General features: G+C 38.5%; 1 protein-coding gene across 1 annotated transcript; it reads left to right on the top strand.

The window, feature by feature from the left end:
* Positions 1-285: 285 nt before the first annotated feature.
* Positions 286-26866, top strand: kif18a (kinesin family member 18A). Its single transcript, XM_070909065.1, has 17 exons — positions 286-601; positions 1715-1872; positions 2172-2276; positions 2457-2567; positions 2837-3034; positions 7311-7487; positions 7614-7688; positions 7787-7887; positions 11131-11293; positions 11893-12057; positions 13122-13243; positions 13348-13637; positions 16035-16091; positions 22362-22740; positions 26087-26179; positions 26412-26509; positions 26730-26866. Exons 1-17 carry the CDS (start codon positions 286-288, stop codon positions 26864-26866), a joined length of 2745 nt encoding a protein of 914 aa, XP_070765166.1.

Raw genomic sequence — 26866 nt, 5'->3', positions numbered from 1 at the left:
CAGTCAAGTCAATTTTATTTATATAGCCCAAAATTCCCAAAAGTCTCAAAGGGCTTTACAATCTGAACAGCACACACCCTCTATCCTTAGACCCTCGACTTGACACAAAGCAGTTCCATCACCTGCTGTCTCCTGTCTATTTTTTTCCATGTTTCTCAATTTGTGTGATTTAATTATTATAAAATTATATATTATAAAATGATACTGGTGTTTGTAACTGAAACATGTGGTTAACCCTTTGTTTTTGTTTTGCAGCAACACTTTAGTCATTGCAGAGGGACCACAATGGCAAGCGATGTGTGCAGCCACGTCAAGGTGGTTGTTCGGGTGAGACCAACCAGCGACAGTGAGAAGCGTGAAAACTGTCGAAATGTGGTCCAGGTTGTTGATAACCACATGCTCATATTTGACCCCAAGGAAGAGGACACGTCATGTTTTGGGTCACAAAGAGTACGAAACAGAAACATCAACAAGAGGGCTAACAAAGACCTTAAGTTTGTGTTTGACCATGTCTTCAACGAGAACTCTACCCAAGTTGACATCTTTGAGAACACCACTAAAGGAGTGTTGGACGGTGTGATGAATGGATTTAACTGCACAGGTAACAAATTGATAAATATTAGTGCAAAATTCACATAATATGATATCCCAATCAGGTTTTTTCACATCAAGACCCTATCTGAGTCATTTAATATTTAGTAGCTAAATTATATATATATATATATATATATATATTTTTTTTTTTTTTTTTTTTTTTTGTCCTTAGTAATACAGCTGCAATATATACCCTTAGTGACAGCCTAAATTAAAATTAGTAAACCAATTTGAATATGTCTAACAGCTGAATGACTCTGCATTAATATAGTAAAGCATGGATCTCGCTTCACCTTTCATGGTTTTCCTTTTGAAGGATAGTTATCCATCTAGCTGCAATGATACAGACGTGCGCCTAAGCCAACCACAGCTGAGGATGCACCGACTCATGCTAGGGTCAGAACCAGGGACAGTCCAATACATAATACTGTATCATAATACAGCTGAGCCTTCCTCTATGGATCAGAGGGAATGCAAAACATATTGCTAGATCATGCAGAACTTATTGCGAGGGAACGCAAATCCCACGTGACCCTTCAGGGACTCCCTAATAAAGTGATCTAATCTGTTGTGGCAGTAAATGTTTGGATATTTGACCACCTCTCTTCAACTCCAGCATGACCAAATACTGACGTTCAAATGCAGTTATGAGACACACCAGCACCACTTTAGAGCTGTTTAAAAAAAGAAATTCTCAACATGGCTTGCTGACTCACGCTGCCATATCATTAATTGAAACTGCAGGCTGCTGTTAATTTACTTTGTCTGCTCCAGGGTTCACTTGCTGGTCACTAGCTCACACCGCTGTGCAGTTCCAGTGTTTTAAATCGGTACAATTGGGAAATTTTGACAGCTGGTGTACCTGCTGCAAACCGGACCGGAAACAGATTTGGCTTTAGAGAGTCATCACTGATTCATTGAAAGCTGTTTGGATCAGCCGGAGGTTTTTCTCAGCCTAATTTGAAATATAGTATATTTGATGCCTCCATTGCTCACGTTCCACACATTAGAGTTTGTGGTTATGCTCTAAGTTCGATGTTGTAGTTGTTGCGATAAGAATTGTTATAAATACATGTCTTACTTAATAGTAAGTTGTCTTTCAATTGCAATTGAATTGCAGTGTTTGCATACGGTGCTACGGGAGCAGGCAAGACACATACCATGTTAGGCTCACAAAATGAACCTGGGGTCATGTACTGCACCATGAAAGAGCTGTTCAAACGCATGGATGATGCCAAGGAGGAGAAAGAGTTTGCTGTTGCATTCTCATATCTTGAGGTGAATATTTGAATCTTTATTGTTTTTGTCTTTGTTTTGTTTTTTTTGTTCTCTACATCAGTGCAAAACCTGTTCATTTTTTAGTCAAAGTTAATCTCTTTGACGGAGGGGTTTCAGTTGTAATATTCATTGGTAATTAAACAATAAATGGCCAAGACTAATGGGGATATTTTTTTACTCTCAGGTTTTCCTATATCCAGGGTTTAACCCAATCATAAATGTTTGTCTTAACTGATCACATGGGATGGTTTTCATGGATTTGCCGCTGTTTACAGTTATATTTGTTGTTTTGTTTACAGGTTTACAATGAACAGATCAGAGACTTGTTGGCTAATGCAGGTCCTCTTGCAGTCAGAGAGGACAGCTCTAAAGGAGTGGTTGTTCAGGGCCTCACACTGCATCAGGTTAGTACGTAACAACATGTATCATGCACAACCAAACACTTACATGGTTACGTATTAAACTATTCATCGTTGAGCCGCCTTACTGTTCTGTTGTTGTGTGCAAGTACACTGGGGTGGTTCCAAATCGGGCCCTTTACTCGGTCACACACCCTCTATGTTTTGTTTTGTTTTTCTATACAGCCCAAATCTGCAGAGCACATTCTTGAGGCTTTGGATTCTGGCAATCGCAACAGGACACAGCACCCCACTGATATGAATGCCACCTCTTCCCGGTCCCATGCTGTATTTCAGGTATTTCAATCCAGTCTTATTGAAATCCCAAAGGACAATTGGGCTGTAGCATGATGTCGTTACTTATAATAAGAAAACAACTTAAAAAGATAGTAATTAACAAAAGAAAAAACGTAGATACAAAAGCTTAACTGCAAACTCTCCAATTACAAGTGGGCAGGTAAGATAATGAGTATTTAAAATATCTTGTTACACTCAACATCTAGCAATGCATCACAGTTTGCTTCTTGATGGTCTTAAATTGACAGTTTTGTATAATTTTTTTCCAGATATATTTGAGACAGCAGGACAAAACCGCCAGCCTCAATCCTAATGTCTGCATTGCCAAAATGAGCCTGATTGATCTGGCGGGCTCAGAGAGAGCCAGCGCCACCAACGCCAAAGGGGCACGATTGCGGGAAGGTGCTAACATCAACCGTTCACTTCTTGCCCTAGGAAATGTTATCAATGCTCTTGCTGACCCAAAGGTGAGTTTATATTATCCTACATATAGTGTATATACTGTAGATGGCATATGGAGTGTTTCATTAATAATTTAACGACCACATGAAGGATTACTTTTTAGATAAACTTGACAACTCGGCAAAATGGAGCAAAACTTGGTGCCCAGATTTCTGGTGCATTGCTTACACAAGCTGCATAGTTATTGTTTTCCATGCATTTAAGTGGCCCCATCATGCAAACTATGGGAAATAAAATGAGGAAAACAAAGCCCAGGATGAGCTTAACTAGAGTAATATCATATCATATGTAATTTAGGCATTAGGTCCAATGAATGCTCTTGTCATATTGTAGTCAGGGGATATATGTCAACTTTTTAAAGGACCAGCCTTTGTTGCAAACACTGGTCACATTTTCCAAGATCATTATGCCCCAGTACCAGGGTACCCTCTCTTAAAAAAATCTTGGGACCTCGAAAAACCTTTAAAAAAATTTGCTAATCTTCTAGTAATAGAGAAATCATGGGAAAAGAGTCTGTAGAATTGTAAAATGTGGTCTCCCTTTAAATCTTTAACAGTTTTTTGAAATTAGTGATCCGCTCACAACGAGTTAACATTCAAACAGTGTTGTGTGCTTGGTGCTTTGAATGCACAGAAGACACCTCCTATTTGTCGAAGACAGCTGCGCACAGCAACAACTGTTAGACTGTAGAAACTGAACAAAGTGTTTGGTTAGCTTGATAACAAATGAAATGCTACTTTGTGATTCACTATCTAATAAAAGTTACAAAACCTTTTGAAATAATGTAACACGGTGCTTTACAAATAAGGTAAAATCCAGCAATATTCAACAGAAATGAAATGTTCTTAGTATTGTTTTCTATGCTTGTATTTGGTCAGCCAATCATTAGTGCAGATGGAAGTTTTTTGTCACATTCTTAAGTTATTATGGTCATAGGTATGTGAAGTTAACCACTAGCCTCCATATGAAACAGAGAGCCTGGGAAGTGGAGAGCCAACTGAGTATTTGGGTATTATTTCATTCCAGTTGCATACATTAACCTGTCAAGCAGTCTTCTCATTTTACACACCAGTCTCATGGGACAAGGCGCAAGCAGGCCACAGGCATTTAGGAAGTACTGTGCAAATGTACCACAGCCATGTTGAAATGTGATCCTTCTTCAACAGGTTACTTCATTCTTGGGTTAAAACTGTGTTCTTTCATGGACACTGTCCAGTGAGTATTATACCCTGCCCACCATTGTAGAGGAGTGTAGCAGTCATTGACTCATACTTTGATCTGCTCAACCTACAATGCCTACCACTGATCCCCACTCCTTCCCCACCCTGTCCCCACTCCTTCCCCACCCTATCCCCATGGTCATTGATGGTCCAGTGTTTACTGTTGCCAGACAAGGAATTCATGTTGTGGCCATTGTTTACAGGAAAGAATGTCTCCACTTGTGTCTGGGCTGACATGCCATTTGTTTGAGTGAGAGAAGAATGTCTGCTACTTCTGTTTGGGATGTTCAGTATGTCATCTTCATGCTATGCTGCACAGAGGTTTTTGTTGTAAGTTGTTTGCCTTAGGCAATACGGATACATTTAACGACTTTCTCTTCGTTTTGGCCTTCCATCCACACAAGGCCAGTGTTTCCCACCCACAAAAAAGGGGCTTTCTGAAAATGTTGTCCAAAGTGGATACGTTTGATACTGCTAATCTTGCTTAGTGGTGTGGACAGAGAAAGCGTTTTTGAAAATGCTTATGTGTGGTTGTCAACATTTTCAGACATGGCCAGAGGCCTGTACTACGAAGCAGGATTTGAGGTTATCAAGGTAACTTCAGGGTTAACCCTGGGTTTTCAGAGTTACAAAGGTGGTTCACTTCTTACCGGGGTACATCGCCATGGTAACTTATGCTGCAAACCTAACCTGCTCCGGAGCAGGTTATGTTCGAGATATCGGATCAACTCGTATAAAAGCACCGACTACTGACCAATCAATTCTCTTGGAAAATGGCATCACCAATCATAGAAGATCCCGTGGAGCATGGTGTGGATCATGGGATGGTCTCAGAGTGTTCAGAGACTGGCAAATCCCTTTGGCTTTCCCTGATGTTTTATATGAGAGCTACAGATTCTGGTCGGAGAAAATTACTTATGTGTGCATTTTTTGTGCTTTTGTATATCGATATCATCCTCCAACAGAGACTGATTGAAGCACTTGATATTTATGTTTTATTTTCTCCCAAGTCTGCTCTTCTGCCAGTAGACATGTAGACCAGTTTGTGACTGGTCAGATGCCGCCCCTTTTTACGTGAACGCACTCATGGCTAGATTGGGAAACCCTGGGTTGACTTACCGAGTTGATAACCATGTGATTGTGCTTAGCGCGATCGCGGTTGTTAGGCTTAGTGAAGCCAGATAACGAAAAGATATCCTGGATGCGTTGAACTTGCATCATAGTACAGGCCTCAGGTTCCTGGCAGCAATGTTAAACAGCAAACTTTCTGTCGCCCCCTCCAATCTCTAATAGTCTAATAATCTTTGTTAACGCGTAGCATTTACGACCTGTGTTTAAATCTCTATTTTATGCTCCTGCAGTTGTCTGACAGCAGAAACAAAAAGACATGTCCATTGGAACTTGAATTTTGTGTGGCCTGCTATGATAAAAAACAGTTTAAGTGATCATGGAGAGTAGAAGTTAACAGACCAGAGAGGTACATGGTAAGCATAATCAGACATAACCCCTTGTGACACTGTGAGATAGCAGCTGCTGACTTAGTTGGCTAAGTTCAATGTGCATTAAGTTTCACATACTCATCATCTCATGAACACACATATAAGTAAACAGAGACACAACATATATTTCTCTATCATATTTTTATATATATTATAACTGTATCTACTAATATTATTGTAAACATTGTAATTTCTTTTGTATTGTGGTTGCTTTTTGATCTGTGTTCTGCATCTGTGGGCATTGCCATTTTTCATTTCAATGCACATCCTACATGTGCACAAATAAAGTTCTTGAATCTAAGACTGAAACCTATACCTGCTTCACAGTAAAAGGACCGGACCGGACCGGACCGCAGCTAGATTGACTGACATGGGTGCCGAAATGAAGGGGGGCGGGGTTCTGTTCCGCTCCGCTCTGTGTCTGGTGTTGCCATCATGAGGGCGACCATCTGCTCTCAGAATGGAACATTTTGGTTTAAGTAGCTTAAAAGTACTTGAATTTTACTCTTTAAAAAAAAGCTTTATGAACCCTGAAAAAAGGTTGAATGATAATACGTCCCAACCCTACTTACCCGATCCTGGAAGTAATGAACAGTTTTCTTTGCCAATTAAAAGATGTTGACCAGAAAGAGAGCCAACCAACTTCTAGCAAACTTATAGAAAAAGTTCTGAAACTACTAGTGTGGACAGAACCCATTTGATACATAAAGGAATTTTTTAAATTATGTCCGCATTAGTGTGGACATGTGCTGGGTTCCTTTTGAAGCTTCACCTGTAAGTTGCAGGGGGTCGTTTTAAACTGAATTTATGACAGGTCCACCATAATTGACCAAGCTAATGGAGTCAAAACAAACATTTGAGTTTGGTGAAATATCGTTGTTACTTTTAGATACTGAATTTATTGAAAGAATAAATTTGAATGCCTGCTCTTACTAAAAAGGAGATTTTCCAATTTGGCAAAGCTACTGTGTCTTGAAACTCCCTGGACCTGACATGAACTATAGTATGGGTCTTTGAATCCAGATGTGGGCTTAGGGTTTTTCCAGGGAGAAGTGCACACACAGCTGCAGACCCCAAAAGAGATCATTTTACACTCCTTTTTTACTTAATTTTAATGTGACTTTCTGCAATCCCAATTCCCACGAGATTGTGACTCACCTAAGCAGCTGTAGTTTATCTAATGCCATTATTACAGACTGAGCTGAGTTCACAGACCAGCTGCAGAAAGACCAGTGTTGTGGATGGTTGTTCCCTGCTATAACAACCTATAAAATGAACACTCCATACTGAATTTTGTTCCCTGTTAGGTTTATTGGTCCCCTCTAAGACTAAGATTCTCTTGTGGAGCTTGTCCAGATGGAGAATGCATCTCAAGGCGCACCTCACATTTGTGTTCTTCTGCATACCACAGCAATAACGCAGTTTTTCTTTCTTTAATTTTATTTGTGTCATTTGACACGAGTAGTGGATTCGAGGATTCAGTTTGTATACACAAGTGAACCCAAACATCCAAAAATGGTCTTATTCCTTGGGCTAATGTTAATTTTTCTCATTTGTTTCAGAGTAAGAAAACTCATATACCGTACAGGGACAGCAAGCTGACACGGCTACTTAAAGACTCCTTGGGAGGAAACTGCAGGACGGTTATGATTGCCAATGTTAGCCCTTCATCCAAGTCATATGATGATACCCACAACACACTTAAGTATGCCAACAGGGCCAAGGAGATTAAGTCCTCGGTTAGTATTAAAGTCATCATATTGTTTTATACTGTTAATTGTAATATGACTGATGTGATTCTTGGACTTTAAATGTATGAATTCCTTTTAAATCATTGAATGTTTCTCTCTACCCTAACCTATCAGCTGAAGAGTAATGTTGTAAGCCTGGACAGTCACATTGGCCAATATGCAGTGATATGTGAAAAGCAACGGCAAGAGGTAATGTAAAGAATCTAGAAAATCTCAATTTCTCATTTAAACCATGATCAATAGTTCATTTCTGACTATTATTTCAATGTTCTGTTGCATTTCTAAAGATTCTACAGTTGAAGCAGAAACTAAAAGAATATGAGGAGAAGAACATGGTGCCTGGGGCTTTTAACATGATCTCTTCCCAGAAACAAGCAGAGTTCAAAAGGTAAGCATGTATATGAGTGTGATTCAGAGTGTAACCTGAGACAAACCAGTAGTTGTTTCTCTATGTATCATAAACCTTTTTTTATTTTAAACATTGTAACTGGAATACAGACACTGATTGCCGGCAGAAAGAGCAAGTAGCCTGCATTTAACAATGATTATCAGTGATGATACATTCATGGGGCCTGTGATTTTACACGTGGTCCTGGTGGCTTCAGATCCATAATAATTTCTAATGAAGTGCATCAGGCAATGTAAAGTGTAAATAGGCATGGTGGTCCAGGTTGTAAAATTAAGAATGATATTCCAATAGACAACTTCTTTTTAAATGTTGTATCTTTATCCATTTATTTACATTGATAGTACAATAAATATTTCAAAATTAACTTTTAGCAATGAGCCTTGAGACAGACATGAGTTTATATGCTGACATTGGCAGGTTGGAGAGCTCTTGTAAATCAAACATACAGGCCAAAACATTTACTAAAAGTTGTTAAAAAAATATAAGAGTTGGAGTCTGTGGTGTTGATTCTCAGTGGGATCAGCAAAACTAGCATCACTTTGAGATTATTTTGAGTCATTTAATTCAGTGTTTATATTAAGAATAGTGCTTAATAGAATAATTTGTAGTTGTATCACAGGTTATTTAATATAGTTTTATGCAGCTGTTGTATTGTGACCTATTGTTTAACAATTAATAAATTTTCTGAAACTTGTCCTGCAGTAGTTGTTGTAGCAGACTAAGCAAAGTAGCCTTTAGTTGGGAGAAGCAGAAGCTCCTCTCCATGCCCACTGTCTCCAGTTCTTCTGGGGGGTTCTCAAGGCATTGACAATAGGCAGTGATGCAACCCTGAGGTCACCTAACTAGATGTTCTCTGCTATTTGGCTGCAATTATGTCTGTTTGAGACCTATAATGTTTTGTATAATAACTTAATAACTGTGGAGAGATCAATGACAGTGAAAAACTTGCCTGTCTTCACCCTTTGCATAAACAAAAGTTCAAATGAAGTCTTCAACCAGGAGCAACCCCTGCGCATTGTGGTGCACCGGCAAAATGTCGCTAAAATAGAAGCAAAGCCACTTTATTTTTTACTCAAAGCCTTTCTACATGCTTTGATCGGTAACACGCAGTGTCAGTGTGGATATCATTAGTTGAAAATGCTAGCTTCTGTTTATTTATGTTTGTTCTGCTATGTGCACGCATTCACAGTACAATGCATTCGTGGTGTTTTTGCCAGCTGACCTACCCAGAGTGTACTGGACACCAAGTGTCAGAATAGGTGATCCAATACTGCCAAATTTGCTGATAAAAGCCTTGATTAGTTTCCATACCTTGTGTAGATCAGCTCACAGCACACCTAGTATACCTGATATTTTTTACTTTTTGAACAACTTATTTGTGTTACTCTCATTAGATGCTATCCCATGAAATGGGCTCTTGAACCTCCTGGAAAAGTATTACTTCCTTGAAAGCAGTTAATCTTCAGTGGTGACCTCATGCTGCACTACTCATCACAATTTAAATGTTGCTCTTTAACAATCTAAAAAGGATGTGTGTTTGTATGTTTTGGTGTTATTGTTTTAGAATAAAAACTGCAATATTGTACCAGCACCTATGTAAGAAGTTGAGCTCTGCAACACACAGGACTTTCTTTTTTCCACATTCACTCCTAACTTGTACTGTAGTCAGTGGACCTGCATAGAGCAGCCAGATACTAAAATATTGATAAACAGTATGTCTGTAATTAATTGAACTTTCAGACCAATTTAAGGTAAACCTTTAATAAAGCATTATTCCAGTTTTAAATTTGAAGCTCCTTTTTGTTATTATGTAAATTACTGCTATGTCTATCCATATAGTATTTGTCTTGAATTGAAACAGGATGATACATTCAAAGACATTACATAGGGCTGAGCTCTGCTGGTTTTCAATCTGGCTATCTAATCAGGGACTACTTTACTGCTTGGTCCAAGGATCCAGACTGAAATCCGTTGACAGATTTGTGTTTTGGAGAAAAAAAAATGCAACTTAACTATCTGCCACAAATATACAGTAGGTACCTCTGAGTATAAATGTATGCAAGTGTTCGATAAAAATTAATTTTGACAGGGACAGCTGTGTAGTGCCTTTATTTTAATTCAAATGATATATACACATTTATTTCTTGCACAGAAATCAGATCAACCACATCCCATCTTGTTGTCTTTAAGGCATACAGTGGCATCTGTCGGGGTATTTGGGTTGGGGGCGGGGGACGCGGAAAAGCTGAATGAGTCTCACTCCCACACATTTCATTCACTGGCATCAGAATTCACAACTCGCACAGTGAGAGGCTCTGAATAGAGGCTGCACGCTTCTCACACTATTAAAAATTCAGCAGTCTAGCAAGGCCACGACGTCTCCTACGTCACTGGAGTTACATTGAAGAGTGCAGTCACATTTCAGCGACAGCTCTCCAGTCTTATTTACCTGCATGCCTCTCCTGTCTCTCCTCCTGCTTTAACTCAACTTGACAGCCACTTGCATCCAGTCTGGATATCACCTCAACTCTATTCCAGGAATACATATATACATCATATAGCTAAGAATATCTTTCTGGCTCAGTCTGAACAGAATTGGCATCTTGTGAAAGCTCTAGCTTATATTAAAAGGTTAACAACACGACTTAAGAACTGACTCTAGACTTAAAGCATCATTAATGAATTGCGGTAAATAACTGTATTAGTCATGCCAACACTTGATGGAATTAATTGGTATACTTTTACGTCATCATTATTAGTTGTATTACTGTAAACTGTTGGGCTGGTAAAACTATACCTCATGACCTTTTTAGGATGTGTTAAATACATGAATATGTGGTTTGTAAGAGCTCTTGGCACAGCAATTAATATAAATATGCTTTTTACATGTGGCACATCAGCTCCTAATCACATACGGCTTGAATCCCTGTGATAGTGATGTTTTATTGGATTGCATTATACTAATAGATTTTTCTATTATTCTTTCCCCCGCATGTATGTGACTAAACAAAGACAAATCACCTTTCAGTATAATACAGTCCAAAACAACACTACAGCCTCAACCAGAATTGAATGAACACACGTGTACCTATTTGCCTATTTTAAGGGGCCAATTCATCAATTTTTCCAAGTTTAATTCACGTTTCAAGTTCAAATTTCCTCATGCAGCCCTTTTTAAAGCAAAGTTTGTAACATTTGAACATCACTCTTTTCTCTCTCTAGGGTGTCAGAAGATCTGCAGCGAATCTTCTCGGGCCGGGCCCAAATCAGGAGAGAACAGCTGGATCTGGAGAGACAACTGAAGGAGAATGAGCTGCGCCAGCGCTACAGTGAGGAGGACAACCTGCAGGTCCAATATTTCTGTGCCAAAGAAAAGACTGAGAAGGTAGTTGATGCTTACGCTGCTATCCACAGATTCCATCATCCCCGCAGAAAAACAGCTGCTGAGTCATCATTTCACTTCTCTGTTCTCTATAGTTGTCTTAGCCTCTCATTTACGCCACTACAGGACAGGGTCACTGCTCCCCAGTTCCTGGCTCCTCTCTGTCATTGGAGTCCCATTGTTAGTCCCAGCTGTAAATACCATTTAAAGTGTAAAAAGTGAATTCTTAAGATTCTTTGGTACCAAACTTTGGTCTATTGTCATCCAAAATAAATGTAACTGTGGGAACAATTTTCCTGAGAATGGTGCTAAATCATCTTCCTGCATTTTAGAACTTTTATTTTTTTTTAAATCCTCAATCTTAAAATAAATAGTTTTAGATTTACCTCTCAAACAATCAAATCTTAACAAATGTTATAGATTTATTTAATCTATATTTCTAGACTGAAGCCTGGTTGCCATATTGCCATATTTATTGTTATATAGACCAAATTCACAATTAATAGTATGTAATACTAGCACTAGCACAACAACAACAAACACACAATGGACGATTTCATAATATCACTTACATGAGCTTTTGTTGTTGTTGCTTTCAATAGGCCACTTGTAAGCACGAGCGGAAGATTGCCAGCTTACGCACTCAGCAGCAACACATTTGCAAACGTTTGAAGGAGGCAGAAACACGTTTCCTGGACAATGATGGCTGGCTCCATCGTGTCGAGAATGAGATTAAGCTGCTGAAGTCAAATGATCAGACCTCAGAGGTAAGAAGAACTTGTTGACCCTTTCACATTTACAGGTGCTGAAAAACAGCTTTGTGACTGACTGGCAAATTTGTATATATATATTTTTTTGATTATTATTATTTTATTTTAATTACGTAAATTTGTTTTAATCATGTTTATTTCTTGGTGAAAAAAATAGAATGGCTTCATGGTTTAGTATTATTGTAACAACTGCATGTAGAAGTCATGTACAAGTCTATTGTGATTGCTGGTGATTTTACCTAATTGAAATTGTGTAAACACAATTTTTGGAGCCATGTTTATACAAATTCCAACAACACTTTACACTGACATCGGTGATGGAGTACATAAATTCTTGTCAGGCTTTGGACAATAGATCAGTGGAGGTGCTCAGGTTGTAAAACTAGATACTTAATTACACAACTTGTAGACAGGATGAAATAGTTTGAGTTAATATAAGAAGACAAATGAGCATGATTAGATATAGAGAAAAACTTGACAATGTGGGTTACATCCTTCAAAACTCATTGCTTGGTGTTTTTTGTTTGTTTATTTTGGAAGGTAGGCTGTGTTTCTACTGGTGTCATGACTGTCTTTGTTTTCTTCCCATCTGTTCTCCCAGTAATTAGAACCGTGCTCATTTTATTTCTCCAGCTCACTCGTGGATCACTGAAGAGAATAAATCAATACCCTTTACTCATCCCTCACACAGCAGCCAGTTACCTAAAACCATGCCCATGTTATTTTTTTCTTCTTTATCCTTTCTTCCAGGAACTGACCCAGAACTATGACGCACCCACCGGTCAAATGTTCTCTCTGCTGTTGTTTCGTAGTTTCTTTACGTCAGAGTTCTTTTCTTTTTTTTTCTCTCTCTCCCCTCCCTTACCCTGAGCAGACAGCTTTTCTGATGAAACATGGATGAAAACAGAACTTTGCATCTTCTCTCTAGCATCCTGACCCCCAGCCACCTTTTGTTTCTTCCAATTCTGCCCACCAGAGTGCTAATTCAATATGCTGTTATGTTAGAATGGCTATTGCCTCATCATTTCTGCTCTCTGACCTCACTTCTCCCCCTTGTTCAGGCATTAGAGAAGGGCCTTCATTGCCACAGACTGGAGCTGCAGGTACATGATCTCAAACAACACATAAAGCAGATGGTCGAGCTCACTGCACTGCAGGATCAGGAGAACAAACGCATGCAAAAGTAGGTTGACAATACCAGCAGCTGGAGAAACTGCACTTCACCTCACTGTAACCTGTGTTTTTTCCTAGAAAAGAATGTCTCATTATTTTTCCATTGCATACCAGAATGGTGAACATCTTGCTTCCGGCTTATAGTCGGCACTACTCTGCATTGCGTGGGGCCGGGCTGGTCACAGCAGCAGATGAGATGGAGAACCATGAACTAGAGCACCTTGTGTTGCGGGAGAGAGGCGTGGTTTGGGCAGACCAGGAAGCGGTGGGGCAGCAGCTGAAAGGTGGAGGGATTGGAGAGGAATCGCAGGAGACAAATGAGGCGGGAAGCGCTGGGCTCCGCAGCGAGTTGGCACCTGTCCTGTCTTTCTCACATCTGCTATACCACCAGAGCAGCCCCTGCAGTAAGTCATCATACTCCCATCATCCTATTTATTCTTCTGTTGTTGTTTATTTAGCATACATTTACATGGTTTGTTTGGGTTAAATTACAAAACTAGTGACTGCTTATTATCAATTAATACGTCGGTTGTTTTTTAGATTAATGGATGAGTTTTTTTTAGTCTATTAAATATCAGAAAAGGTGAAAAATGCCCATCACACTGTCCCAGCACCCAATGCGATGTCTTAAAATGCCCTGTGTTGCCTGACAGTCTAGAACTTAAAAGGAATTTATAATCGTATTTTTTTAAAAACTGAGAAAAGCAAGAAATCCTCACATTTAAGAAGCTAGAACCAGCAAATGTTTGGCATTTTTCCATGATAAATTAATTCAAACATGAAGTTGTCAGTTCATTGTCTCTTGGTCAATAAATCGACTAATTGTTTTGGTCTTAAAATTTAGTGCCACTTAACCTGACCGGGAAGATGCCAGTTGCTTGATGAATACAGGAAAACCTGACCACATGACCACAAAATCCTTGGTCAACAAAAACATCAGATGTTGCAAAAAAGGGCGATTGCTCATAATGAAGACATCTCCGTGGAAAATGTCGATTAAGTGTTAAAGAGCAACTGAGATGATCTTAAATAAATTAATTGTGAAAACTGACCAAAAAAACAATAAGTCACACGCATTTATCATCTTGTGTTGATGGGAAGAAATATAGAGAAGGTGTCATTTTATGAGGAGGCAGGTTTCCCCAATAATTACATATAAATGATTTGTCCCCCTCAATTACCTCTTATCAAGTGCATGAAAAAGAGAGAGAGGTTTTGCAGTGAAAGAATCTGTCAAACTGGTAATGGTATGTCCCTCAACCATTCATCCCTCTAACGTGAAGCATCTTAGCTATCTAGCTAGCTAATGTTTTTAGAATAGCTTACTAAGTTTTTTATTTAAATCTGTTTACTTGAAGTTCACTTCAGCCATCAGGCATGGTACACTGCAACTTCTTATTTTGTCATTTTAACATAACATTTAGTGTTTTTTTTTTTTTTTTTATTATTTAGTATTATTTCATGTACTGTATTTTCAAAAGGGGATGTAGGTGCACATATGGTCATACCTAACGCTTAAACAGTTTTTGTTTTTACAAATGACCACCTCTATTGTTTAAATCATAATTACAGTTGACATGCCCCTTTCGTAATACACTGTTTTAGTCAGGATGTTACACACATGAATAGTATCTCATTAAACACACGCTGCTGTGGTTAAAGATGGTAATTATCTTTAATTGTCTTTAACACTTCCAAGAAAATATTTTGCAAGTCCAAATGAAAACTACACCATTACAGAAAGCATCTAAAATTAAATAGTGTGTGTTTATGTGTAATTTTGCTATGATTTAGATTTGTTTTTCCATATTTCTTTCATTCGATGGTTTTGTAATGTGGCAGGCCTAAACTGTGAGATTAAAAAGTGTACACGTGTGACACCTGGATGTAAGATAAATTTTTTCGATAGTGTTTAATATATTAGTCAGGTGTCCTGTGAGGTAGTTCAATAAGGCCCAGTGCATTTGGCATTAGTCCAGGTCTACTGTGTATTGTGGGGCCAGTGAGATTGCCCAGTTCATTTTTAACTGTCATCTCTGCATGACCTAGCAGCACCAGGCCCTCATGACATATAAGCCATGACAGACAGTGGAGCATGAACCAAAGTTGGCCAACAGTACTCAATTACTATGATGGTGTCTTATCATTTGTGAGACAGTTAACTCTGCACCCGTGCCTCTCTTCCACTGCAGCTTGTTTCTAACTGTATTTCATTTAGTACTTCTTCGAAAGTGTTTTTTTTCTTGAATTTCAATAAAATTATTTTTTTAGTAATACAAAGGATTTGACAACCCTAAATACAGTTATAATTGTCAGCCTCCTGTGGGTCATAGTTTAAAAGATTATAAGATGTTTGTGTAGGACCCACAACACTCCAGGTTGACTTTGTCATTAGGCAAATCATTATGAATGACAAGCTCCACTGCCAACTGTTTCTACTGACTTCCTGTCTCTGCCACATTACATTAGATTGACTTTTTCTGAAGAAAAGATAGAATCACAATTCATTTAGCTGGTTGAATTTCTGCACAATGAGAAATGCTTGAATCATGGCTCTTTTTTAAGTGCTGGAAAAAAAACTTTGTCAGACATTTCATTAAAATATTCAGTACTTTGGGCTGACTTTGACCAACAAGTAAAAGCAACAGAACACAAGCAAGCGCTTTTCAAACATTTGGTGATAATGTAAAATACAACCTGTATGTGGTTTTGCTTTTCAAGCTTTCTGTGTTGTTGTAATTGTGATGATGAATTGTGGTTGCTTCTCCCTGAATCTCTTTGTGATTTTTTTTAATTCTCAGGTGCAGAGGGGCACACAAAAAGAACATCATTGTGCAATGCTGCTCCATCACCGAAAGGTAAATCTACTCTCCTCTCGCCCCCGTCTTGCTAACATACTGTAGTCATTAATCTAAAACCCCTGCATACCTGTTAATCCCCCCTCCCCCTCAATCATTCACTTATTTGCTCTCTACTCGTCACCTTTCGCTCAATCCATCACACTTGCCCAAACACACTTTAAGAGATGATGCGGCATTTTATTGAAGCAGAACACACAGATCATAAAGTTGAGGTTTTAATGTGTCATATAAATGTTTAATTGTTTAAACCTAAATTTTCACTCTGCCATGCTGCTTTTTATTTGCTGAACATGTTTTTTAGCAGTTTAACTAAAAGGACTTGTTCAGAATAGTAAAATACACAATAAAAGTCAGACATGTAATATAATGTGATTTATAGTTGTGCTGCAGACATTCTGTCCAGGCCAAGACTTGAATAATGAAATGATGAATACTCACAACCAGTTTTATAGAGGGAAAACTGTACACAGGGAACCATTGGGGAAATGTAACACAAAAACCTTTGTGAAATATTACAGTTCAAATTGGCTGTAATGATATTTACTGCAGGTGGTCTACATTTCATTGAAACATATTGTGGGAAATGTAACTTTTGAAGAAAATACTCCTGCCAGATGACCAGAGTTCCTTGAATGGAAATGAAACATGAGCGCACCAGGGAGTTTGTCACCACTGCTATTAAATTTCCCTACAACTTATATGGAGTGAACTCACTTAATTTGGTTTTGAAGGTTTTTCTGTATCCTCCATCCGTCTGACCCTACTTTATACATTACAAGCCAGTTGTTTTATGTTTTTTCCATTTGGTCAATTATTGTTATTTTCTCATAATTTAACTTTTCTTTGCCAAAATATTTGTGGTCATCTTTCCACAAGTGTCAACACCTACCCTCACTCTAATTGCATTACTATGGTGAGCTTTTATATTTGAACAAAAACCTCAAATGGCCAAACTTTAACTTCATTCAGTTTAATGCAGCATTTGACACACCCACAATAAAACTTAAAGTAGATTTGGTGTTTGTAAAACACTATTAATTACTTTTTACCTTCCACTAATAAAATAATACTTATATTAATCTTGGTTATTAACAACAAAGTTAATCAAGGGCAATAGAGTATTGTAGTAACCCACAGCCTTCCTTAAACTAAGAATTTTAGATCCATAAAGTAACTATTACAATGTACCTTCAACAATAGTGGACACAGCTGTACATCATTACAGCTAAATGTGCCTGACACAAAAAGATTTAAGTTAACATTATGTCAATAATATCTATATAAAGCCCATCTTGCAGGAGCACCTTATGAAATAATTCATTGTCCAGACATGCATTCCATCTCAACACAACATACAGGCAAGCCTTTTAAAGGCTTAGCAATAGCTTAATAGTGAATAGCCATATAGTTTGATCAATGTCATTTATTCAGCCTTTAAATAACTTCAGTCTTTGCATCACTATTTTCCCATTATTGGGATCATGTAGCCACAGTTTCATCTCTCTAATAAAATCATAACTGTGCATCCTCTTCAATTATGCATTCACTTGCATCCTTGAAAACCACCCTGTACATTTTAATTTGAGTCTAGAGCTACGACTCATACATGCATGTAGTATACACAGACATATAGACACAATAGGTACAGCTTTATACACGTTGTGCAGCATTATCAGCTATGCTAAATGATTGGATTACTGACAAATTCTAAATTATGTAGAGTTGAAATAGCACAGATGTTTGAATAAACAAGGCTTTTATTTAGTATTCAGACAAACTGCTCTGATCTTATCCTGGTGCTGTTTGTCAGTCCCTTACTGCTTCCTCAGCTGTTAATGGTAGTCACTGCAGCATGTTATGAGAAATAGCTCCACCCTGCAGCTTGCAAAGCCAATCAAATTTCACCGGTTTTAGAAAGGGTTGGGGTTTTGAAAGAGCATTAACTCTTTGTGGACTGCTTAATAATAGCGAATGACACAAAAGTGATCACTTTGAAGGAACATTTCTGCATTCCACAATGTAGTGTTGATTACAGCATGTCCACACATGCATTTATTAATAGCTTTGTGAGTTTTCATTCAGCTACCTCCCATTGCCCCTTTTATCTTGTTCTTTTTATATTCCCGTTCGAGCTTCTACTCCTCACTTCTCTCTTATCTATTTTTTCCTCCCTAGATTTTTCTGTCCCTTTTTGCTTCAAACGTCTGTTAGTCTGGCTTTTTCCTCCATTCTACCTGTCTTTCCCTCCTACCCTCAAATGTTTTTCTCTGTCTGTCTAGCGTCTAACCCTCCCAATCCCTCTTGAGCTTCATTCATGAAAATGCAGATCCACAGCAGGGCAGGAAAAAACGTCAACAGACGTAAACTCCCCTGCTCCACCAACCAGAAAAGGCGCACTATAAAAAACAGGCAGCAGCAACCAGGCGACCCTAATTCAGTGCAGCCTCCACCAGAAATAGCAACTCATGCATGTATTAATCCCCTACAAGCCAAAAATATGTGATTGAAGGAACTCTGCTGCCATTTATTGCTAGGGACAACTCCTCTGCCACAGAAAGGGCTATTTATCATCATCTCCTCACTCAGTGTGCTGTCTGAAGTCTGAGTCACATTTGCTAAATATTGCATTTTGATATTTAGGGTAATGTATAAATCAGTGATTCACCTTTGCATCAAGTGTTCTCACTTCCTTTATGTGCTGGCATTTTTCCTTTTTTAGCCCCTTCCCTAACCCCCACCACACCTATGCAGGAAATGCCAGAGTGTAATGGTGTTCATAATGTGATGCAGACACTGGGATTTAACCTCATTCTGCTCTGCAACCTGTACAAGGTTTTGTTGCTGTTGTTTTTAAATGAAGTGAGACAATGGGTCAAAAAGATACTGAATGAAATTTCACCTATCGATCAGTATTTGAATATATTATTATGATATGTATAATTGGGTAATCCTGTTTTAGTGTTTAAAATGAATAATGCTGAAAAAAACAGAGGGTTCATTATCGTTCAGGCTAAACATGATCTATTTTAATTTCAACACTGATCTAAATTCAAGCATTTAACTGTGCAAACTTAGCTTTGTATTACAGCTGGGGTGGAACAGTACACAACATTCGCAGTTCGGTATGTACCTCGGTTTTGGGGTCACGGTTTGGTATGTTGTTTGCACTGCAGGGAAATAGAAACATTTAGAAAATGTTGGTCATTTATTTTGAAAAATGTAAACAACTATTTTGACAGTAATTGTTTGTCTCACAGGGCACATCGAACCGAGAAAGTCGCATACTGACCCGAACGTCCTGTACAGAACGGTTCAGGATGAATACACGTACCATTACACCCCTAATTAATGTTTTAAAAAGTTAAACAAACCTCAATCCTGTTGGGAATTTGATTACAATAATTATCACTAATTAATGAAAGCTCAACCAATCCCTGTGCTATTTGGCTGTGGATTCTAAATATTATTCACTATCTGTTAGTCAGTACGTGACTGCTATCTTGCTACACTATGTGTGGCTGGAAAATTACGCTGATGCTAGATCATTTATTGACTCATCACTCTGTTGGTCTTTTTGAACAGCAAAAAGGCGCAATCCTCACTAGGTTCTTTCTTTGCATCTGCAAAGAAAGATGGAAATGATGTAACAATATGACTTCTTCTTAATTGTTTCTCAAGGACCAAAAGTGAGGTAGGTCAAAGGCTTGCATAAAGTCTAACAACAATAATTATCACTAATTAATGAAAGCTCAACCAATCCCTGTGCTATTTGGCTGTGGATTCTAAATATTATTCACTATCTGTTAGTCAGTACGTGACTGCTATCTTGCTACACTATGTGTGGCTGGAAAATTACGCTGATGCTAGATCATTTATTGACTCATCACTCTGTTGGTCTTTTTGAACAGCAAAAAGGCGCAATCCTCACTAGGTTTTTTTAATATCAAAACTGTACAGAGTGGTGTTTCTCTCTCTCTAACAAACCATCTTTGACCAGGTCAACAGACATCGGTCTGCGGCCTCATCTTGTAACTTGGCTAATTTACAAAATAAATGTTGATACAGCTTGTAAAATTTAAGAATTAGCTCACAGCATTGATCATACCCTTGATTTTATGGGGGACAATTGGGCGCAGAGGTTGGAATGACGGGACATATTATGTTTTATGGGGTACATTTTCGCAATAGCACACTCTGCTCAAACTCTGGGGAGGACTTGCCATTTTATTAAATTCACACAATATCTCAGCCAAAAACCTTCTTATTGAAAGAATACACACGTTTTTTCCAGTCACTGCCCCATTTTCCTCACAAAATAATAAAAATTTACAACCTCTGTTACATGCCCTAATCAAATACAATCACACCTCGAGAACTTCAAAACACAAGTTCCTGGCTAGCAATGTGAACACGTAACTGGCTGCCTACTATGAGAAAGCAGTGACAGAGAAAAGTATTTATGCTAAAAAAGAGAAACTTTAACAAAAAAATTGGCTATTTGAGGTATTTGCTGTGTTGAGACCCAGTAATGCAGTTGGCTGTCGCTGAACTGCTAGCTAATATTAGCACACTGGAAACTGCTTTAGGGCACATTTATTGTCCGTGACTTTATTGTCCCCTGGTACTCACTGGGATGCTACATTTTAACATTACAGAAGCAACAGGCTAAGTACCCTATGATATATGAACAAAACGTGTTTGATAGTAGTAGTACCTGCAGCAGCACCTACATTTTCTTCTTTCATAGGTTCACAGAGTTCAGAGTCATGTGTTTTGAGAACCACGTTTTCCTCAGTTTAAGAAAAGACGTTCCTAGTAGGTAAAATCTTGTCTTCTGGTCTATTTATAACACACAATGCTTTTTAGGGTAATAATGCATGTCACAGCTCCATTCCAGCTTTGTAAAGTTTATATGTGCAAGGAGGGCACTATAATGTTTAATTGCCTTGTACCATGCATAATATCTCCAACACTACTGATCACACTTTGATGTAACTTAAGGGAACAATCCATCTAATTTCTCTGTTGTGACATTTTTTAAATTGCACTGTTTAGCCTAAGGCTGGCACTTCAGCGCTTATTACTGATTACTGAGTGAGTATGGGGGACGGCATCACTTGGGGAGGGTGTAAAGTGGTTTGATTTGCTTTCACTTTCAAAGCCCTTAGTTGTAAACAATGCATTGATAAATGCATTTCAAAGTTGACTTGTTACAGAGCCCGGCATCTGCAAAGAAAGATGGAAATGATGTAACAATATGACTTCTTCTTAATTGTTTCTCAAGGACCAAAAGTGAGGTAGGTCAAAGGCTTGCATAAAGTCTAACAGCTGATGAAAAGGTCTGTTGACAAAACGGTCAACAGACATGGTGATCATCAAAGGTACATTCAGTTGCTGTGTCTAACAAGCCAGTGTAGGTGACACAACCTTTCCATGTGTTTCCACATGTGGGCCTTCTGTCTTCCTGAAAGCATCATGATGGATGAGTGACACTGCAAAATGTTCTGTCCTAAAGATAACAGTATCCCTTTGAACTGAAACAGTGTCAGTTGCAGAGATGATGTTCATTCTATTAGCAAACATTTTAGTCACAAAGTAACATGCTGACATTGCTGCCCCACCGCATCCTATGTCATGTGACATTTTGACCAGCAACATTTGGACCAATAAACACTGCATACACAAATTAGTTTGCAGACAATTTTTAGACCGTTTTTTTTACAGTTAATATTTTCTAAAAGACAGTGAATACTGGATACAGAAAGAGGAATACTGGGACATTCCCCTTTCAATTTGCTGCAGAATTCATATACGTTTATATGAAACAAGTTGTGCCACTCAAGTATTTTTCTATTAAATTAGATTAAACATTCATGACTAAATAAGCAAGAATCAAATGTTTATAAAACATCTGAGTATTTTTTTAAACAGTTTTAACAGTCAAAAACTCAATGAACTGGCTTCAACAGGACTGTGTGGGTGTATTTTGTATCAGCGTCAATTGACAGTGACAGGCATAAGCAGCAAACCCACAACTCATCTGATTGGTACATGAATGTGACATCACTTTTTCCCACTAAGTCTTCAAAAGAAGAGCACGGGGGGGGGGGACACAAATTACTCTGTCAAATGAGCAAAGATTAGCTTTCTTTGGGGTTTTTGATTAAAACTCCCTTTTCCCTGTTCATCCTTCACAGGTTGAATTCTATTTATTGCTGCTGTGTTTGTTTCATTTCTATTAACTGTTAGTGCTTGTTTGTGTTTTAGGTAGAGGAAAGATGGATATGAAACAAGAACCACCTCCCAGAATGCCCATAAGAAGAAATCTGTCTGCGTCACTGCCGCCGCAAAGCCCCCGGACCGTCGCCAAGGCCCAAGTGTTTGAGGAGGGCATGTTCCCACTCCAGTGCACACCAGAACCTCCTCAAAAAACTGTTCAGGCCCTGCCACTGAGCTCCTCCAGCGCCATGGATCCTAACATGACCTTTGAAATACTGGACAATGATGATCAAACTGCAAGTAATGCAACCATCGTAATAAGCGGCGGTAGTCCCTGTCAAGCATCCAAGTCCACGGATTTCTCAGGTCCCAGCCAACTACTCCATCCTCCCAAGGCCAATGAGGGGAACCAGATTCCTACTAAAAGGTGAGAAAATGTTCATGTCTTACCTATTCTTTTGAATTGAAGATGTTAAGCAGTGTATATAATGATTTAGAAGTTAAGTGCAAGACCCAGTTTGTTTTAGCCATTCTCTATGATTTTAGTGAATTTAGATATCAACAATATTTTCTAGCAACACCTTTTGATGTTTTGAAACTCAAAACGTTGCATGTTATAATAATAACAATATCTGTGTTCACATGAACAGATTCCATTTTAAAACATTCAGGCATATAAATCTTGCTCTTTTCTTTGGTCTTTGCAAAAAGTAGTTTGCCAGAATTGTCAGAAAAACTGAAATCTTTGAGACTTGCTGTCCCTCTACTATACACTGCACACTTCACATGATTTCAGAAGATATTTTCTCCCTTCTGACAGTTGGTTGCAAGTCAGTTTTCATGCTGGCTTGTAATGTGGATTACAGTTCTCCTGACTCTACACATACAGTATATTGGTTCTCTTGGCAGTCCATATGGTGCAGCCTTTTAACACATTGAAGTAGTCGTAAACGAATGCGTCGATACACCCACATACTGCCTACTGCACTCCTGTGGTCCCTCCAACATTTACTGCTACAATAGTGTACACTTCTATTCACATAAATATGAAATATTGTAAGAAAGGAAACTATAGGAAACATTCCTCTTCATGGGAACTGAGACACTCTGGGAAACACCAAAGAAAATACTGCTGTCACAGCAGAAACCAAAACTGATATAAGACCCCCCCCCCCCCCCCCCCCCATGTTAAAGCATACAAGTCAGCAATATTAGCGTCATTACAATTAACGTCTGACATACGGAGCAGTTAGTTGGCAGCAAAAAAATCCTTTTCTACTGTACATATGCCATTAAACATGAAGGCCTACATTTTCCTAACATTAACTGCTATCTGATGTAGCACACATGCCTTTGTATTTCTCTGTTGTCCATATGCTTCTTATCCTTCCCTCTGGGCTGCACTCACAATCACCCGGAGTTGATCTAATATTGTTAATGTCTTGACAAGCTAGCAAATGGTCAATCAATAGCCAATAGCCGCGCAGCTTTTTTAAGTACTTGTCCAGACGAGAGAATATGAAAAAAATGTGTAGGCATACAAAAAGCAGCATAAATGTTCACAAAATTTCATCACAAAAAACACACCAACTGCTTATAATTGGCAGAGACTTATACTTATATGTTTCCCTAATTAAATTGATCCACACTTTTATGTCACAATTGTCACAAACACGTAATGAGGGTTGAAATTTGAATTTACTCCTTCACCAAGAATCTTTGAATTAGCTGTTTTTGAAGCTTTTGATAAGAATAGCAAACACAAATTATGAATGTCATTAACTCTCTTAATGGAATTTAAAACATCAGGGACATCCCCACTGTTTTTTCTTGATGTTTCCTTAAAAATAAATTGTTGCAGAGGGAAAACACTCCCTGTGTCACCCATGCTAATCTTGGTAAAATGCCTAACTCTTTAACACAAGCACATTGATTCAACATTGGTTCAATATTCATGCCTTTTTATCCCAGACACTTCTTGTATTTTGAATTAAACATTGCTCCCTAAAAGCATGAATTATCAAATTTTCAAGCAAGCCTGGTTGCAGTACAGAAAATGTTAAGAATTGCAATTTTTTTTATTTAATTAAAAAAAATCCATTGCATTTTTAAGAATTGTTTCAGAGGGAACTAACACAGGCATGTGTCAAATGAATTCCATAGAATATTCTTAAAACACATCCCTCTGGCTGCCCACTGAAAGTTTCAAAGCAAATGAAGAATTCTGTGTAAAAGACGCTCAGTCAGGGTGGTAACTAAACCATTCAAAAGTGGTAAATCCCCCAAACCTTATTCAAAACAAGCCAGAGACTAGAGTGCAAATAGTATAAGTATTTTCACCAGCAGCAAGTTTCCAGACTGGAACATTGGGCCAAGAGGCTTAAGTCAGCTGAGCTGAGCAGCGTCATGGTGTCTCAGCAGGAGGTGGCAAACAAAATAGGAAATATTTCAAGCTATAGCAGCAGAAAGGGTTTGTGTTAGTGAATGATGCTCCCAGCAGTGAAGCCTTCACATTAACACATTGAGAGTGTTTATTTGTTGGATAAATGTGTCCCTAACCAACCTCAAAATCAAAATGCATCGCCTCAATCAGCGAAATCGCAATACAAACAAATCAAATTGCTTGAAAAACGTCTGTGCTACCCCGCAAACATACTGTTTCATGAGGAGTTGTTTTTCCTCAAATACTAAAGATCGGGGCTAATCCTGACTTCATGAGAGCACTTAGCACCTGGTAACTCAGTTGTCCTGCAACAGACAGGTCTCAAATCTCAAAGGGAAACTCTTGCATTTAGATAGCAAGAAAGGGCATTACCTTTTGTAAATACTTCTCAATACAAGACCATTGCATATGGTGCTAACATTGTAAATGATGAATGCAAATTTAGAGAAAGAGACTCAACGACTTCAGGAAACTTGGTGCTAAGTTTTACTCTGGCAGCTGTAGAAAAGTGAACTGCGAGGTGGGTCAGACAGTTCCCTGGGCAGGGTTCATGCAAAGACAGGACACCAAAAGGACAAAAAGTGACTTCCTGTGGAAGGTTTTTCCAAACACCCCGTTATGTCTTGTCTTTAAATTCCACCAGCAGCTCATAGAGACTGACCATGTGACTGAATGAGTCCTGTGTCCTGTAATGGAACATGTGCTCACTTTGGGTTTAGCTCTGCCAGAGAGTGAGTTTGGAGCAGCTCACTGGTTTCAACTTATCCACAATTATGTGCTTATTAATGTAAACATCAGTCCATCAAGTATGGACCTGTAGGAAAATTTTGAGCTACAAAAGGATTATATGGGGTTAAAAGATGTCGAATATAACTTAATGCCAAATCCAACTTTGCCTGAACTGGAATCTTTAAAATTTGAAACTTATAGATAGTTAATGTAAAACTGCGGAAATCAAGAAGATGTGATCTTGTCAGTGTGTTAGCAACAGTTTAAATAACATTCTTATTTAGAAAAACAAAAACGGGAACGCCCAACCCTTAAACTTTGATTTACTCATTTTATACCTGGAGGTGTCGTGGGGGGAAAATCCTGCTTCAGATTTATGTGAGAGATAACAAAATTTGCATATCCAAATTTCTGAATGCAGGTGCATCAAAACGAAGCATCAAATATCAAACGTTCAGATTTGTACATACAAAAAATGATCAGATATGATCGATTTTATGTTTTAATCATCTGATTTTGAATTCAAAGGGAAATGTTCTTTATTTCCATGTGAAGTCCAAACGGCAGAGATGTCATGGTAACGTGAACTTTTGCTCTGTAGACAACAGATCCCGTCCTTACAAGACGTGAGGCGAGCCAACCCGACCTACATGGACATGACGTCTGCTGCACAAGGAAAGCGTAAATTTAACCGGTAATGTGCCCTGGCTTTTTGTCTTGTATCATTGTAAATCATGTTATTTTATACTTAACGTTCTGCCTGTAGGATTATTTGGGGCCGGACTAAAGCTGTACAGAACTGTCACCAAAATGACAAAATGAATAGTCAGTTCTGAGTGTTATTAGGAGATAATCCAGTTGTATATGGTGAGGAACTTTTGATGTTGTGTTTGATAACTTTCTTTACGTTCTATTCACTGTAACAGCCTCAGAGAAGAGTTAACACAGAGTCTCTCTGCACCAAAGCGTATAAAGAGAGACCCCGCAGTGGCTCGGAGACCACTCAGAGTGCATCGTTTTGCTGGTAAGTGTCAACACAGAACCATCTTCTTTTTGTATAAGTTTGACATTGCTCTTTTCTTCAACTATTGCTTTTTAGTTGCTTCAAAGTTGCAAAAGTGTTTAAAATGTAATTGTAATTATTCGTAATCATCATTCGTATGCATTTATTCAGAGCTGTCAGGAACAGAAAAGTGTAGTTAGTTCAGTCTTGATACTATTCCTTGTTTGGTGTCTGTCCTCAGGTTCAGAGGAGAACAAGCCTCGAAGAGTTGTGAGGAGCATATCTGAAGGAAATCTCAGCTTGCTTGAACCTCAGAAATCCAGGTCCATTTTCCAGAAAACGTCCCAACAGTTCAAACGAGTGACCAAACGGATGTAA

Source organism: Enoplosus armatus, chromosome 1 (assembly GCF_043641665.1).
Source record: "Enoplosus armatus isolate fEnoArm2 chromosome 1, fEnoArm2.hap1, whole genome shotgun sequence".
In the NCBI taxonomy this organism is placed as follows: domain Eukaryota; kingdom Metazoa; phylum Chordata; class Actinopteri; order Centrarchiformes; family Enoplosidae; genus Enoplosus; species Enoplosus armatus.
This window is presented reverse-complemented; position numbering and strand designations above follow the sequence as displayed.

Coding starts and splice junctions, on each gene's coding strand:
- kif18a (XM_070909065.1), top strand. CDS start 286: ATGGCAAGCGATGTGTGCAGCCACGTCAAGGTGGTTGTTCGGGTGAGA. Junction 7,888..11,130: donor AAACAAGCAGAGTTCAAAAG/GTAAGCATGTAT, acceptor TTCTCTCTCTAG/GGTGTCAGAAGATCTGCAGC. Junction 13,638..16,034: donor CCACCAGAGCAGCCCCTGCA/GTAAGTCATCAT, acceptor TTTAATTCTCAG/GTGCAGAGGGGCACACAAAA.